This window comes from Talpa occidentalis, unplaced genomic scaffold (genome assembly GCF_014898055.3).
Source record: "Talpa occidentalis isolate TD23 unplaced genomic scaffold, MPIMG_talOcc4v2.1 talOcc4.4, whole genome shotgun sequence".
Taxonomy (NCBI): domain Eukaryota; kingdom Metazoa; phylum Chordata; class Mammalia; order Eulipotyphla; family Talpidae; genus Talpa; species Talpa occidentalis.
The window spans coordinates 114040139-114058025 of NW_023604295.1; the positions used below are offsets into that span (position 1 = coordinate 114040139).

Below are 17887 nucleotides of genomic sequence, written 5' to 3' on the forward strand. Positions count from 1 at the left end.
TAAATTTAGGGGCTGGCCCCAGGGAGTGTGATGGGGAGAGATGGGTGGAGATTGAAATCAGCAAAAGAGGAAAGCTGTCAAGGCACATTCATAGGTGGGTCACTGCTCTAGGAAAGCAGGCTTAGATTTTTCTGTGCACCCTTTGTGTGGTTGTGAATGTCACCAACGAGCCAAGCAGCCAGGGTCGCTACTCACTGCTCCCTTCCAAATTGGTGAAGCCTGAAAAATCAATCTGCCATGAGGCTTTGTGGAGAGGTCTCATGACAAGGCCCCAAGAGGCATATCCAGGAGCGGAGAGTGACCCCCAGATAATATCCAGCAAGAAAATAGGGACCACATTCTTATAATGGCAAGAAACTATGAGTTTGGAAGAGGACCTTGAACCCCAAAGACAATCTCAATTCCAGCTGACACCAGACTGCAGCCTGTAAACCCTGATCAGAGCTGTGCTAAGCTCTACCAGAATCTGACCCACAGAAACTGAGAGCCCTTATGACAGTTTGCTATGCAGCGATGGAAAACGGGTACCAAATACTTCAGTGTATTCAAGACGTGTTCAAGCCATGTTGTCACAGGGAGGCAAGACCCCCAGTTCCCTTGGCGAAAGGCAAAAGGCATGATGGTAACCTGGGTTTCTAAGGCTGAAAGTATTCTTCTGGGTGGGCTGAGGGAGGCTGGCTGGAGCTCCTCCAACTTACTTCATCATCCCAAAGCCACATTTAAACCTAGAGGCTCAAATCCAAAGGCAAGTATAGGAAGAAACAGGCAAGTCTCTCCTCTTCAATTGCTGCAGGCATCAGGGAATCAGTTTGCAAAAAACTAACTGTTTCTTGTTTCTTGTTAGCTGGGGTCCCAGAGCTAACAACAGCTAAATTACCTGGTAATTTCTCTCTCTCTCTCTCCCTTCTCTCTCCTTGAGTTCTCCCATCACTCTTTGGGCCTCAGGCATTATCATGAAGAGTTGATTCTCCTCTTGCAGCTGGACATGTTGCATTTGCATGGTGGACATTCAAATTCCCCTTTGCAGTTTGGCTGCTTGGTCCTCACATTTCCTGCTTCTCAGCAAAGTGGAAATCAAAGCCAACAGAGGCAATTTTTACAAGACAGACCAAGAAAAGAAACTTGAATTCGACACAACTCCACCTTTAGGTGTCTGGGATCCCCTGCATGGCTAGACTCTGACATGCCCTACAGACAACCCATCTAGGTCATTGCCCGGGTTTAATTTTGGGTGTGTAAATTGGCCCTGAAAATAAAATATAAAATCCTATTCAACAAGTATCTTCTGAGGGCTTATTATGTGCCAGGCACCAAGTCAGATTCTGTGATGGGTCCAACAATAAGTTTCACATAGCTCCTGCCCTCGAGAAACTTCCTTGCATATAAATGTGATACAGAGGAGACATGTTATAGGAAATATGCAGACAATCTTCTAGGGGGTGCAGGGAAAGGAAGGGTCCATCCAGCAGGGGTGGAGTGAGTTGGGAAGAAACCTGAAGCAAAAAAGGAGGCTTCCTTCCAACTACCTCTTGAAGGAAGGAAGTGTGAAGGTTTACACCCAACAGGTTGAAGATGTCATTCCAGAGTAAGCAAAAACACCGAGAATGGAAAGTGAGGAATGTTTGATGTGGGGGAGGACAGAATGCTAGAAAGACAAGAAAGCAGCAAATTGCACCTCATAATCACAGAGCACACGGAGAAGGAGCTCTTAAAGGACGTGCCAATCAAGCAAGGAAATTTTGATGAAGTCGCCTTTTCCAGGGTATAGAGGATCTGGCTACATAATAAGTACTGACTGCTTGAAATTGCATCGTCCATGAATTGAGGCGGGGGAGCACCCTGACATACTTCACTCTGTTCTGATTAGGTCCCTAATCCTCTTGGACTCATTAAAATCCTCACCTTTTGCAGCAGGTCTGGGGATGGCGTCTTACAGCTCATTAGGCTGGACTCATCTTGCATTAGTTACTGCTGCACTGAGTCTGCTTGACAGCACTATAGAGCACCTAGTCCTGTGGTCAGAGCCCAGGATCCGAAGTCCTTACTTGAGGGTCAAAGATAAACTGTTCCTCGGGCCTCCCCGGTGGCACAGCGGTTGAGCGCTGGGTTGCGAAGCTGCCCGCGGCCTCTGCGGTGCCGGTTCGATCCCCGGCTGCTCCCCGGCCACCGGAGGAGGGTCCCACATGGCGCGCAGACCTCTCCTGCCGCCCGCTGCTCCCCTCAGCAGTGTACTTCGGTCCTTCCGCCTGCTCTGCTCCCCACTCTGGCTCTGGTGAATTCTCTCACCCTCCCGCGCTTCTGACTGTACCCAGTGCATGTATAAACAAAAACAAACACAAACAAACAAATAAATAAATAAAACATGCCTCTATTAAAAAAAAAAAAAGATAAACTGTTCCACAAAGGAAGTACTTTCTCAGAGGTGGTGTCCCTTCATTTTGGCAGGATTTACTCTGTACCCGTGACACATGGCCCCATTTGCTGACTTCTCCATCCTCAGTGTCTGCCCCACCTGAGCTTCCACGTTCCTTGCCGACTGCACTGGGGCTGGGGCTAGCACCCACGAACTGGTTGATCTGGCTCCAGGACCAGTTCTGGGAGGTCCTGTGAGCCCCTGCAGCAAATGACCAGAAATGAGAAGTGTATGTATAGGCCATGTCCAGACCTCCTGAAGGTCTGGAGCTTCAGAAGGGGACTGGATCCTCCACCTGTAATGCATTTTGTGGGTGAGGAGGCAAGTTCTAGAGCCAAACAGGACATCTTCAAACTCCAGCTCAACTCTGTTCCTCAGCAGCTGTGTCTTCTGGGGCATGTTATTTAACCCAGATCTCAGGTTCCTTGTATGTAAAGTGGGGATAAAGATCACACTCACGGACCTCCCCTGGTGGCGCAGCGGTTGAGCGCTGGGCTGCGAAGCTGCCCGCAGCCTCTGCAGCGCCAATTCGATCCCTGGCCACTGGCGAGGGTCCCACATGGGGTACAGACCTCTCCTGCCGCACCCGCTGCTCCCCTCAGCAGTGTACTTCTTCGTCAGTCTGCCTGTTCTGTTCCCCACTCTGGCTCTGGTGAATCCTCTCACCCTCCTGCACTTCTGACTGTACCCAGTGCTTGTATAAATAAATAAATAAATCTTTAAAAAAAAGATTACACTCATCTCCCAAGGATGTTGGGGAAACTGAGATGACCCTGTGCCTCAGCAAACACAGGGCTTGGCCATTAATGGAGCTCGCTTTATGTAGCTCAGCCATCGCAACAGCAGGCCTCTGAGGGCTCACAGGGGTGATATCAGAAAGCTTGGTGAGAGGAGTTCTCTACCTCCCTGGTGAGCAGGGGAGCTGGATCAGTTGCCAGCAGATCAACCCCTCCATTTCCAAGGTAATCTTTGTGCTTCCCCACATGCACCCCTTCTCTCTCCCATCTGACTGTGTGGGGCCAGTGGCAGAGCCCAAAGCAACTCCCAAAACACAAGTGATTTTCCAGTTTCTAACTTTTAATTTTGACCTAGGCTGACCTACTCTAGATTTCGAGAAAAATGTAGAATCCCAGTCACCTCAGGCACAGTGAGTTAAGATACCCAGTTCTGATGTGGCTGATGGTAAAAGGCATGATGACCTTTTGGGTTTCTGAACTTCCAGAGATGCAGAACCAATGATGTGCATGAGAAGGTGCCAACCAGCTTATGAGGGTCAATTGCTAAATGTTCTGGAACTGTGCTTGTTACATGACATGCTGCTGGCGGCACAAGATGGGTCACAGTGAGGATACACAGCTCAGCAGATGTTACCAATCAAGGTGACACCCCCACCACCCTCAAGAGCTGGTTGTTAAACCTTTATCAGCACAGCACTGGGCAAAGCCTTGCACATGCCCTCTCCTGCCTGGCTGCTTTGACCTCCTCCCCTCTCATTCACACCCTACCTCCAGAAGGCCGAGTTAAAACTCCAATAGTCCTGAAATGAACTCCAGAGACCCACCAAGGAGAACTACTTGAGGTGAAAAGAGAGGGTTCCTTGTGAACTAAAGTTAAGCCTCTAGCTCTAGCCTTTGCTTGTCTGTGTCCCTTCTTAAAAGGAAGTCACTTGGTAGGTAATTAGATATAAAAACTCATCACTGTCCATCTGTGGTGAAAGATCTTCACACCACTTCTCTGAGGTGCTAGTGGGTCAAAGAGGAAACTAGAACACTGACTTTCAGCACCCACCCTCACCAAGTGGACACTGACAATCCTGTTACAATAGGCGGTCACTGAGGACAGCCTTTCCAAGGATCCCAGAGCCCCCAACCCTGGGAATGGCACTAGCAGCCACCAATGGCAATCAGATCCCCCCACCGCCCCTTCTCCCGCTGGAGCAGCTTCCCTCTGCAGCAGTGAACTTTATCCTTAAGTATATCTGGTGCACTGGCTCTTAGAATATTTATGACCCACATTAATTTTTCATCCATCCCCTCGCTCAGCTTCTTAGGCAAGGTTGGAGATTTCTCCCTCTGAGTTCTCATTCTCCTGAGGGTGAGATGGAGACTGAAATAAAGCACCAGGGGCTGCTGCACCAAATTCACCCTGGCGTCCTCCCATGCAGGAGCTCAGTGTCAGCCACGTGCACCACCAGCTTGTTGGCCTCCCTTTCTAAGCCAGCCACCATCTGATTTCACCTCAAATACCCAACCTCACCTCCCCCCTTTCTCTTCCCTGCCCTCTTCACTTGGTTATCTGCACGCACAGATTCTCCTCCCTCCCTGGGGGCCATAGCCACTCTGTCACCTGGAGGGCCCTTCCTTCTCTTGTGCATATATGGACCTGCCTCTTCCTCCAAGCCCAGACAGTGCTGCATCTTCTGCGAAGCCACCTTTTCCCTAATCTAACCCAACACCCTACTTGATTCTGTGGCATTAAGTCAATAGTTCATGACTCAATATTTAACTGCTCCTTAATGTTCCCCTGGCTAAACTGTAAGCTCCCTAGGGACAAAATCTGCACCTTCCTGGGTTCCGGGGTAAGCCCCCATCGGGCTTAGGTATATGGTGCTGAGTATGTAGTAGCTGCATAATAATTAACTAACCAGTTAGACAAATAAATAGCAAAGAATAAAGTGATATGATTAGATCATTATAAATAAATAATTTAATAAATAACTTGCTAGGTTGAAATTATTAGGTATTTTCTGTGCAATAATTAGGTCTTTTTCTTATCAGGTATAATCTTAGCTGTAATGATGATAATACTTGCAGAGGTGTTTTATCTCTGAGAAATACATTTATACATTAATTATATTAATTTAACAATTGCTCCAATTTATTGAGCTCTGACTCTGAGCTCAAAACAACAAAGCATTTTGCAAGCATTATCTTACTTAGCTCTGATGTAAGTACTACCATAACCCCCATCCCCACATGATCAGACACAGCGAGGATGTGTCCAGGCACACACAGCTAGAACTTGCTTGGTAGCGCAGACCTTCAAATGCAGTACTCTAAGGCTTGTATTCAAACATCGCCTCTCTCCTGCTGGAGCTAGCATCCCTGCCAACCACAGGGAGCACCAACGGCTTGCGCAAACCAGCCCAGTGAAAGAGGAAACTCCACACAAATACGTGAAATGAGCAGCTATATCTGATCCATCATGAAACAGCTGTATTATAATAATGAAGGAATTACAAAGGAGTAAACCCACAAAGAAACTGAGAGGAGGAGAAAAACTACAGCAGAAGAGAAATTCTGCAATATTCTGGAAATCAGACAGGAGTGGAAGAGCAGTACACCGCAACCAGGACAAAGCTGGGTGGCTTATCAGTTTTGCTGAAGGACCAGGTAATATCAGCATGAGGGCACTGAGTTCTGGGGAAGGTGGGGAAAGAACAGAGTTCTGAAAGCTTCTGTACCCAACAATCAGGCTCCCAAATCCCCTCTCCAGAGTCTGCACAAGCAAGGAATGATTCCTTTTCTCAGTTGGCTCAGGCTGCCATTACAAAATGCCATCTACTGGGTGGTTAAAGCAAGAAATACTTACTTTTTACAGAGGAGGCTAAAGATGAAGGTGCTGGCCAATTGGCTTTCTGGTGAGAGCTCTCTTGCAAATGACTGCTTTCTTGCTTTATCTTTATGTGGAAGGAAGGAAGAAAGCTCTCTGGTTTTCTTAAGGCACTAATCCTCCACCCACATGGCTCCACCCACATGACTTCATCTAATCCTAAATGCTTCCCCAAACTCCCACCTCCAAAAACCATCACATCACAGCTTAAGGGTTCCAGCATATGAATTTGGGGCCTGAAGAGGATTGGGGATTTTTGTCCATAACACCCTTCCATGTCCCTATAAGGTGGACTTCAGAAAAGAGCATTCGTGGCCCACTGGCAGGCATGGTGAGCTATAAGACCCAAGAAAGGAACTAAATGATGTATGTCTACAGAACAAAAAAAGCTTCATCCCTTGACTCCTCACCATTTCCTTCTGGATCCAGTCTCCAAATACCAGTAGCCAGTTATATATTCCGGGCAGAAGATAGGAAAACATTCCCTCAATAAACAGAATAAGGGTACAGATACATTTGAGAGTCTTCCCATGAAAAAGCCCACTTGCAGACCCACCCCCAACAATGAAACCTGTGAGTTGATGTTCTGCTATAATCTGAGAGCTTTACATCAACTCTCAAGTTCTTCAATCTAAACTGTGAACAGACAGGAAAGTATCAACAGATTTTTAAGGAAAACATTCAATGTGAAGATCAAAACAAAGAAATGAATTTTTTAAAATACCAAAGAGACAGAATGGAAAACAAAAGAAAAGTTCCAAAGACAATCAGTAACTTTATTATTTTTTTACTGGGGGCTGCCCAGGCCCAGCACTAACTTCCTGGGAACTGCAATTCCCCCACTGCACTCCTGACAAGGAGCCTTATCAGTATCTTTAGAGAGATATAAGAATATACTACAACCATGAAGAACAGAATGTTCTAGTATCAAAGGGGAGAAATTAGATAATTTTAAATCTCTTTAAATAAGCAAAATATAAAATAAAATTTTAAACATCAAAATTTTCAAAACTCAGTTGGAAGTCACAAAGATCATGGAAATATCCCAGAAAGAACTTTTAAAAAAGAATGAAAAGGAGGAGGAATAGGAAAAAGAAAAGAGAAAAGAAAAAGAGAGAAAAAAACTGAAAGAGTTCTAGATAGGCAAATAGGAAAATTCAGTGAGCAACTCAGGCAGTCCAATAGAAATTAATCGAAGTTGCAGAAAAAGAACAGGAAAAAAAGAAGTAGGAAGCTATTAATAAAGACATAAAAGAAATTAAAAAGGAAAATTCAAATCAGGGTGGATTAACAGGGTCTATTTAATAACCAATACAATGAGCGAAAAAAGGCCCACAGCAAGAAACCCTAATCATAAAATTTCACAACATTGAGGTAAAAATGATAATTAAAAGATAGACAGAAAAAGGAGGAGGCGGAGAAAAAGGAGAAATAGAAAGGTAAAGAAAGGAGAAAGATTGCATATAATGAACTGTAGTTCTGAATGGCATTAGATTTCTCAAGAATAACACCCCAAGACCAAGGGGCAATGACTTCAAACTTTTGAATTGAAAAAATGATTTTCATTCTATATTTAAATATCTCACCTAACCATCAGCTAAGTTTGAGAGTAGACCCAGGAATTTTTAGACATGGGAGACACAATGTCCTGTCTCCCATGTACTTTTTCCAAGGAGTTACTGAGGGGCTAACTCTTGGCAGGCAGACAGGGACTGAGGCCCTAGAGATATAACAGAAAGGATAGAGGCTGGGTCCTGGGAGATATGGACCCCAGGAGACACAACAGGAGAGAAAAGTCAATAAAATGAAAAAAGCCCATGACACTATCACCAATCAATTTATGCTAGAACATCGGCCAACGTTGACCTACCAAGAAACTACATAGTCACCACAGCTCATCCCCTAGACCCAAAACAGGAGCATAACTATGTGGCTACCCACTCAGGACCCATCTTGTGTGCACAGGAGCTGTTTTTGCTTCCTATCTGTCCTTGCATAAATCTCTTCAAATCTGCTTGCTGGTGACAAGAGCTAGCCTGTTTCCTTCTGCTTGTTTACTGCTGTTGTGTGTGTGTGGTGTTTCAATTCTTTGTTATACTGGCCTTGGTCCCTGGCTTATCACGTCATGTCACACTATTAAAGATGAGTTTTGACACTGCACACATGCGTGCATGCAGGCGTACATGCATGTATGCATTTCACACACATACAGACACACATGCACACAGAGTTACACACATACACACACACACACACATATGCATACAACTAAGAGGAAGAGGCAGAAAGGACCAAACCAAGGAAAAGGAAGATTGGATCCAGAAATCCCCAAGACAGTCAAGTGCCATGCCTAAAGAAGAATGCAGAAAAAAGGAAAGTTTTAGGGCCTCCCTTGTGGCGAAGGAGGCTGAGCGCAGTGCTCTGAAGCTGTCCGCAGGCTCTGCAGTGCCGGTTCAATCCCTGCCGACCATGGAGCAACTAGCATGGCAAGCAGACCTCTCCTGTCTGGCCTGCTGCTCCCCTCAGCAGTGTATTTCATCAGTCTGCTGCCTGTTCTGTTCCCTGCTCTGTCTCTGGTGAATCCTCTCACCCTCCCGCGCATCTGGCCTATACCCCGGTTCTTGTATAAATGAAGATAAATCTTTAAAAAAAAAAAAAAAAGGAAAGTTTTAGAAAAATAATAGAACTGATTAAAAAAATTTAATTTAATTGGTGGTTTTGCTTCTCTAATAATTCCTGGTTGATGCTAAACAAGAAATGAAAAGAATTTCTAAATCTAAGAAAAACCAGAATGTGTAAGAGCAAATATATATTGTAGAACACTAATGGCTTAGCAGTGAACAATGTTTTCATGAGCTTTATAATATAACAACCAAATGTTAATTATCCAAAACATGTGATTTAACTGTCTTGAAAACATGAAAGGGCACAGCCATGTGTATGGGTAGGGCAGTAAGATAGCTAGATCCTCAAGCCAGTCTATCCCAAGTCTGGGCTTTTACACTGGCTGTTCCCTCTTCCTAAAACACTGTTCCCTTAGATAGATTCCTTATTTTACTTAAGTCTCTACTTATCTAAAAGTATCTAAAATAATGTTCCCCCAATCTATAGCACTCTTATCATCTTACTATGCTTTGTTTTTCCTTATAACATTTCCTAAGTTCATGTAATAGAAACCTTATAGAATGGTAGTTGCCACATAGTAGATACTTACTGGTTGAAAAAATGATGAATTACCATGACATGAAATCAACAGTCAATGTTCATCTTAGCTTGAATTTCCCTAGAAAGGGGTGCTGATATAAGGGTTAGTGCAAAAACTTTCTCAGAGTGGGTATCAGGAGTTGGGGGGTGGGGGTAATGAAGTTATTGTTTAGTGAGTACAGAGTTTCAGATTGAGATGATGAAAAATTCTGGAGATGGGTACTAGTGATGATTATAAAACAGTGTGGATACACTCAACGCTACTGCATTGTGCTCTTTAAACTGATTGTGCTCTTTAAATATGATCAGTTGTATTATGTTGTGTATATTTTAACATAACATTTAAAAAAAAATAAATGGAAGATTGTGTGTGTGCATGTGTGTGTGCACTTGAAAATACATAAAATACCATAGAAAAGTGGAGAGAATGCATGACTCTCCAACCCCCAATACCCCCTCCATTTTGTCACTGACATCCACTTGGGGCAACTAGATCCTAAATGTATGGAGAAACTCTAGGGAAAGTGTGACGCATGCTCAGAGTCAGCCCATCTGAGGAGTGAGGGAGTGTGAGTTTATACACCAAGTCCCATCAGGTTGGGGCTGCTTTGAGAGGACTTCCTCAGCCTTCTGCCTGCCCTGTGAACAGGTTAGGCAGCCATTGAAGAAAGTCCTTGGGCAAAGAGAGAAAAATCTTGGCAGGTCAGTGGCCACTGAAGGGCTATTGCCGGAGGAGGGAAGTGGTGAGGCCCTGGCAGGTCTGCAGGAATGCTGACCTTTGACAATGTACACAAGTTACTTAGAAATATGGGCATTAAGTACCGTAAGACACAGAAGATTTCAGAGCAGGTGCATCTGGAAGACAGGGCTGAGGAATGGGACAGGGAAGGCTCCATTTTGTCATAATTTCTTCTAAAATTTTTAAAGTATTGCTTTACTTTAAACTACGTCCATGTTTTATTTTGAGAAAAAAAAATGAATTTTAAATGAGTATGAATATCACCAGGAAGTCATCCCACACTGATTTGGTTCTAATTTTTCATGAGAAAATGTCATAAAATGATTAACCAGCCCTGTGAGAAAGGAACTCAGTGAATGTTAATTGAAGAGCACTGTAGCCAAACACACTGGAAGCCAGTAATCCCTTAGATTCAATTCTGGAAACTTTTTGTTAAGTTCCTATATGTGTTAGACACTATGTTTCATGTTAGCAAAATGAAGAGGTAAAACTCCTGTGCTGGGGTGAATAGCTCACCTCTGTAGATGAGCTGTGCACAAATAGGATCTACACAAATATTATTAGTTAAGATGAGGTGAACACCGAGCAAGTTGGGCCCTAAATCCAATGACTGGTATCCTTATAAGAAGGCTATGTGGGGGCCTCCCCTCATGGCGCAGCGGTTAAGTGCTGGGCTGCAAAGCAGCCCGCAGTCTCTGCAGTGCCAGTTCAATCCCCGGCCACCAGCAAGGGTTCCACCTGGCATGACAGACCTCTCCTGTGGCACCCGCTGCTCCCCTCGGCAGTGTATTTTGTCAGTCTGCCTGTTCTGTTCCCCACTCTGGCTCTGGTGAATCCTCTCACCCTCCCACACTTCTGACTGTACCCAGTGCTGTATAAATAAATAAATAAATCTTTAAAAAAAAAGAAGAAGGCTATGTGAAGAGGGAAGCAGAGATGGGGGAGACACAGCTATAAACCATGAAACCCAGGAGTGTCAGCAAAGAACAGATCATCCTTAGGCCCTTTAGAGAGAGTGTTTCCCTACAAACACTTTGCTTTTCAACTTCTGGCCTCCAGAACTGTGAGAGAATAAATTTCTGTTGTTTTAAGCCACCCAGCTTGTGGTCATTTGTTATGGCAACTACGGGAAAATAAAGTGTGTAGTTTGGGAGGTGGCCTAAGACTAGGGAGGTGTGCCTTTCACCCTCTTTTTCTCCTCCCAGCAGGTTGGAACTGAACCTGAGAGACGAGACTGGGCTGAAAGAAACATCTTGGATAGTGACAGCTCTCTGTTGAGGAAAGTGACTCAACCAGGTAGACGTCTCAGCAGTCAATGTCCATCCAAGCTAGACTGCCGACTTCTATGTGACTCAGAGTAAACACCTACACTTGTTTCACTATCACTTGGGGTCTCCTATCACTTGCGGCTGAACAAAATCCTAATTCATATTGGAAGACAGACTGAAATTAAAATGTGTGATACAGGGCCTCCCTGGTGGTACAAGGGGTTAAGACACAACGTACGAAGCTATCCACAGCCAGTGCAGGAGGAGTTCGATGCACAGCCAGGGAGCTACCCACACAGTGCAGCAGACCTCTCCTGTCTCACCCGCTGCTCCCCTCAGCAGTGTGTTTCAGTCAGTCTGCCTGTTCTGCTCCCCACTCTGTCTCTGGTGAATCGTCTCACTCCCCCACACCTCTGGTCTGTACCCGGGTTCTTGTATGCATAAATAAATAAATCTTTAAAAAAAAATGTGTGATTCAGTGTGGTAAGTCATATGATAGAGACGCACCAAGGTAGAGACACCAGAGAGTGATGAGCAATTTGCCCTGGGAGAGCAGGGCGGGTTGCTCAGGAAAGACCATGGCAGCTGGTTTAAGAACAAGTGTAAGAGTTTGCCAGACAGCCAGGATATGGGATAGGATGGCAAGGAGGCATTTCAGGAACAATTAGATGGCAGCGTGATACCCCTGTATTCCACATGGGTGAACTATGGGGTGCCAGGAGGACAAAGATGAGACTAAAGAGGGAGACAGAGGCAAGGTGACAGAACACTTGGAGTGCTCCTCCTGGGTCCTTGCACCATGTCAGGTCATGAGGAAGGCCCACCAGTGAGTGTGCCTGTGACAGTGAGTGTGCAATTTTATCAGATTAGCATTTTCTTTTTCTTTCTCAAGTTTTATTGATTTGCCAATCATTTACAAACTATTCAATTTGAGGGTTACAATTTCACACCTCCATATGAGCGCATGCTTCATGGGAGGCGGGGGAGGACGTGTCCCTCGGGCCTGCCCACGGAGGGCTCCAGCGGGCAGTGGATGTTCCTCCTCCTCCTCGAACCAGCCCGCAGTAGCCCTGCAGAAACAGAGCACCCGCCAATCCCAGCTCTGTGGTTTCTTTCTACTCCAAGCTCCTGAGGTTTTCAGCGCCAGACAGGCTGTATTCTCCACGCCTGATCAGATCTCAGCTCTGCAGAGTCCTCCCTAAGCTCCTGGCTCTGCAAACCAACCCCCACCTCCTGCTTCCCTTGCTTTAAAAGCTCCAGCTGCCTCCTCTGGTTACCCTAGCCCTCCCCTTTGGCTTCTAAAATTCTCCGATGCTTTTTCACCAATTTCCTATATTAAACCCACTGTAATAAATCTTGGGGTCTCACTGACACAGTTGTTGGTTCCCAAGGTGATCTAAAGAAATAGACCCCCCCCCCCAAGATGAGATTCTGGGTGCTTTGATAGCATCTCTGGTAGAGCTGTCTGGGAAGATGTGATCAGTCTGGAATTAGGGAGGGGACAACCATACAGCATAGCGGAGAGGTTGTGAGCCCAGGAGATGAAAGTAGAAAGTGCTAAGGACTAGCCCTGGGGAACCCCCAAAACTTAGGAGTCAAACAGAACTTGAAGAACTCAGGATGGGGGCAGAACAAGACAAAATAATCTGAACATTAGGAGAAAAATCAGCAAAGGTCAATATTTCCTCCCTGTGAGAGGAACTTTTTTTTTTTTAAGATTTATTTATTTATGCATACAAGAGAGCAGGGTGCAGGCCAGAGGTGTGGGGGGTGAGAGAATTCACCAGAGACAGAGTGGGTAGCAGAACAGACAGACTGACTGAAATACACTGCTGAGGGGAGCAGCAGAGAGAGGAAAATTTTGAGGAGGATGGGGCTGTATGCAAATCTAGGGAAATGGCTATAAAGTGTGCAGGAGCCACACAAGAGCTTGCTGAAACTTCTTACTTACACTGGAGTGGGGGGTGATGTGAGAAGTTTGAGGAGCAAATGGAAAATGAGATAAGGCAGACAGAATATTAGCTAGAGGGTCAGAGGACAGTATTGCTATTTTTACCTAAGGGAGACAAGCTTCTTTATAAATGCAGGCACAGAGGTGCTAAAAGTGTGGCTGACCTGGGAGCGGGGAGGGATTGATGCAGAAGAGGGAGGGGAGCTGCTGCACCCCCCCTGCAGTGACCCTCAGGGCTAATGGCTGTTGCCATGGTCCCTGAGGTCTGGCGTGGGCAAGGAACCATGCGCGCAGGGGGAGAACAGCAAACTCCCTAAGATGCAGAGAAGCTAAATGCCTGCCAAGAGATAACGACCACCAGAAGCTGCCACAAAGATGATTAAAAGAAATGCTGACCACCTGGAAACTTATCTCGCTTTCTCAAGGCCCACAAACTTTATTCTGCTACAACTGTCTTTCTAAAATCTTTCCTTTTTCTGGTCATTGATTGCTAATTAAAAAACATACCTAATTTAATAATTAGGTTAATGCAAATGAAACATTACTACACACTGTGTTATAATAGAATTGTTAGTTTAATAATCTTTCTATTATGTGCTTAACTTTAGTACCTTTGATATTAACTGCATTATAAAATAAATTCACCCATGACAATTAATTATGAGTAAAAATGATAGTTAGTGCAACTAGAAAATAATTATATAAAACAATAGAAAGAATTTATAGCCTGTCCAATTAGGAATGAGGCTAGGTCCAGATGTAACTTCGGACATAAATCACTGCCCTGTCAATTAAGCTAAGTCTATGAGCAAACTGATCTCTTTGATGTTCACTGTTCCTATGCTTTTAGAAAAACATATATATACTGACCACTAGCTTAATAAAGACGCACTCAGATTTTCACTCTCTTGAAGTGTGTCTGTGTGTCATTTATTCATCGAATCCCTGACCACCCTGCGCAATCTCTCAACCCTGAGACGGCCTCATCGTCCATCGCTGTGCTGGTCCGCGGCAGGTGGCGCCCAACGTGGGGCCTGACCTTCATTTCATTGTTTTCACCCAAAGGAGAGGTAAGTAACGAAGAGGTTGCGTTGGGTAAGCTATCTCCTTCTTGTGTGAGTGTGTGAGTGAATTTCTCCTAAAATACCCTTCTTTTTTAGACAGTCAGGGATAGAATCCTCACTGGGGCGTCCGGAGCTCGCTGATAAAGGGTAATCAGTTTGAGACAGTGAGAAGTTCTTCTAAGTGTAAATATTCTCGTGGTGCTGAGTGTGTGAGAGTGCATGAATACGGCTCCACGGCCTTAGGGCTACGGAGTCTGAGTGGGCTGCACCCGCGGTTCCCGTGGAGGACGTCATAAGGCATAACGGTCATCTGCTCCTTGGAGCAGCCTGGTCCGGGGTTTATACGGACAGACCTTAGCTAAGACGCCTCCCCAAGTTCCCGCGAGGGACACGGGCCGGACAGCACAGTTGAAATAAAGATCTTGTGTGAGTGAACAAAGCACCACGAGGTCATGGGTCAGCAACAGACCAAAAACAGAGATCTTTTTCTTTCTATACTGAAAAATATGATTGAAGCACGTGGTATTAAAGTAAATAAAAAAGCTTTGTTGCAACTTTATGAATTTATAATATGGGTATGCCCATGGTTTCCAGAAGAAGACAGTTTATCACTAGAAACCTAGAAAAAAGTAGAAAAAAAAGTACAAGAATTCTATGCCCTTCATGACCCATTACTAATTCCTCATCTACTTTAATTGGTTTAGGCATGGCAGACAATGTAGCTCAAAGCTCTCAGCTTTTACACTGGAAAATGAATGAGCATTCTGGTTTCTTTCAGCCATATGTGGCTGATGGGGCCGTGATGTGATGGAATCTAAGGGGTTAACTCTCACCACTCCTGATTTAATTGATGAACAGGCTTTTTCTTAGGGGCCATTGCGGAAAATTTATTTGCTGATAAAATTGCTTGGAAAAACAATGATCCTGTCTGGATACCTCAATGGTCCCTTACATCTGACAAAATCCAGGCTATACATGACATTGTCTCTGACCAATTACAAAAAGGGCATTTAGAGCCCTCTAATCTTACTAAACATCACCTATTGGGCATCTGGCATGACAATGACCTCTCTCATGACCTTACATCTCTTCAGTCTAAAATCTCTGCTGTCAGTAAATCTCACCTAAATACTTCAGTCTCTTCCTTTGCCCATTCTCTGGCTTCCACTCTCCAATCTTTAACTCCTACTCACTGATATCATCTTGTTCTCTCCTTCCTTGTTCTTTCCCTACTTGTCCTGCTTCTCTGTTTGTTTATTCCCTTCTGTGTCCGCTCACTTCACAGGTCCATCTACCACATCCAGTGTGACATGTATGCTTACCAACTTCGTTCTAAAATCAAAGGGGGACCTGCTGCACCCCCCCTGCAGTGACCCTCAGGGCTAATGGCTGTTGCCATGGTCCCTGAGGTCTGGCGTGGGCAAGGAACCATGCGCGCAGGGGGAGAACAGCAAACTCCCTAAGATGCAGAGAAGCTAAATGCCTGCCAAGAGATAACGACCACCAGAAGCTGCCACAAAGATGATTAAAAGAAATGCTGACCACCTGGAAACTTATCTCGCTTTCTCAAGGCCCACAAACTTTATTCTGCTACAACTGTCTTTCTAAAATCTTTCCTTTTTCTGGTCATTGATTGCTAATTAAAAAACATACCTAATTTAATAATTAGGTTAATGCAAATGAAACATTACTACACACTGTGTTATAATAGAATTGTTAGTTTAATAATCTTTCTATTATGTGCTTAACTTTAGTACCTTTGATATTAACTGCATTATAAAATAAATTCACCCATGACAATTAATTATGAGTAAAAATGATAGTTAGTGCAACTAGAAAATAATTATATAAAACAATAGAAAGAATTTATAGCCTGTCCAATTAGGAATGAGGCTAGGTCCAGATGTAACTTCGGACATAAATCACTGCCCTGTCAATTAAGCTAAGTCTATGAGCAAACTGATCTCTTTGATGTTCACTGTTCCTATGCTTTTAGAAAAACATATATATACTGACCACTAGCTTAATAAAGACGCACTCAGATTTTCACTCTCTTGAAGTGTGTCTGTGTGTCATTTATTCATCGAATCCCTGACCACCCTGCGCAATCTCTCAACCCTGAGACGGCCTCATCGTCCATCGCTGTGCTGGTCCGCGGCAGGGAGCTGAAAGATAAGCCTCAGCAGCCTGTGTGTCACTTCCTCAGAAGCACTCCTTCAGCCAACCAATATTTCAGTGTCTAAGATGTGCCAGGCATTGTTCTAGATGTGGGGATAGTGGTAAACGAAGGCGATAAATATCAGAGCCTAGAAGCCATGTAGCAAAATGGGTCTCAGGTGTAAGGCTTGAAGCAAATATCATCAAACTTCTGGGAGAAGGGCTGTAGCTTTAGTAGCTTTTAGGAGCTGACTAGCTTTGTTTAGTTTCCTGAATAATTGGCAGCCTATTTTATGAGTGAAGTAGGAGACTACCCTTACCTTAAGACTAGATGGTTGTACCCCAAGACAAGGATATTTAATTCACCCTGGGGCCATCCACTTTAGAAAGAGAGGAACAAAGAATAACCTGCTTGCTTCAAATCCTCCTTGGGCTCCATGGTGCACAGGGATGTTTTTGTTTGTTTGTTTTAAAGATTTATTTATTTATTTATACAAGAACCAGGGTACAGGCCAGATGCACAGGAGGGTGAGAGGATTCACCAGAGACAGAGCGGGAAACAGAACAGGCAAACTGATGAAACACACTGCTAAGGGGAGCAGCGGGCGAGACAGGAGAGGCCTGCCGTGCCATGTGGGACCCTTGCCGGCCGACTGGGATAGAACCAGTGCTGCAGAGGCTGCGGACAGCTTCACAGCGCAGCGCTCGACCGCCTGCGCCACCAGGGGAGGCCCCACAGGGATGGTTTTGATGGTTCTGACTTCACAATGCATGGCAGCTTTCTTTCTATGGATTTCCAGCAATGGGGTCTCCCTCTCACTGGATACTGTCAGCGCAATCATAACTGACCAATGTATTACAAAGATGACACCCCAGACAGGTCTGAAGAAGGAAAGATCTAGAGTGTGGATCTGGCAGCTGCCAGGGCAATGGGCGATGTCACTGTCAGGTAGGTGGGCCTGCATTATTAGAACAGCCACACACTGGTCTCCACAGTTCCAATTCCTCTCCCTTCCAATCCAATTGCCAAACATGTCATTTCCCATTTACAACCCTTGACATACAGAGACAGATCCTTGCCCATCTTCGCAGCGGCAACCCTTAGACACGCACCACGAGGGATGGCCTGCCTCCAGTGTGTCATGCTCGCTCATGCAGATGTTAAATATTTCCCCACCATTCTTTAACCAACTTGTCCTCAACCATTCAAACCAAACCCAAGTATCACCTTCCCTAGTAAGCATCATAATCAAGGTGATCACTAATTGCTCTCTAGGCCACACTTCGTGCTTTGCAAGCATTATCTTTGATACTGGCTGCAGCCTTGTACAACAGATACTAGTGCAGGATCAAATGAAATGTTATCCCTCACCAGACACTCAGGAAAAAACTAGTAAATAAAACAAATTGCCCACATCAAAAATCATATGGGGACTCAAAATAGAAATTCCTGGACCACACGCATGTCACAAATACACT

At 44.8% G+C, this 17887-nt stretch overlaps 1 protein-coding gene across 1 annotated transcript in view; it reads left to right on the forward strand.

Moving 5' to 3' along the window:
- The first annotated feature begins 1642 nt into the window (after positions 1 to 1642).
- The window catches only part of LOC119256960 (disintegrin and metalloproteinase domain-containing protein 32-like), a 37598-nt gene continuing 21353 nt past the window's right edge, over positions 1643 to 17887 (forward strand). The window contains 2 exon segments of the mRNA XM_054701121.1: positions 1643 to 1762; positions 11177 to 11264. Of these exon segments, the coding sequence (XP_054557096.1) occupies positions 1643 to 1762; positions 11177 to 11264 (208 nt within the window).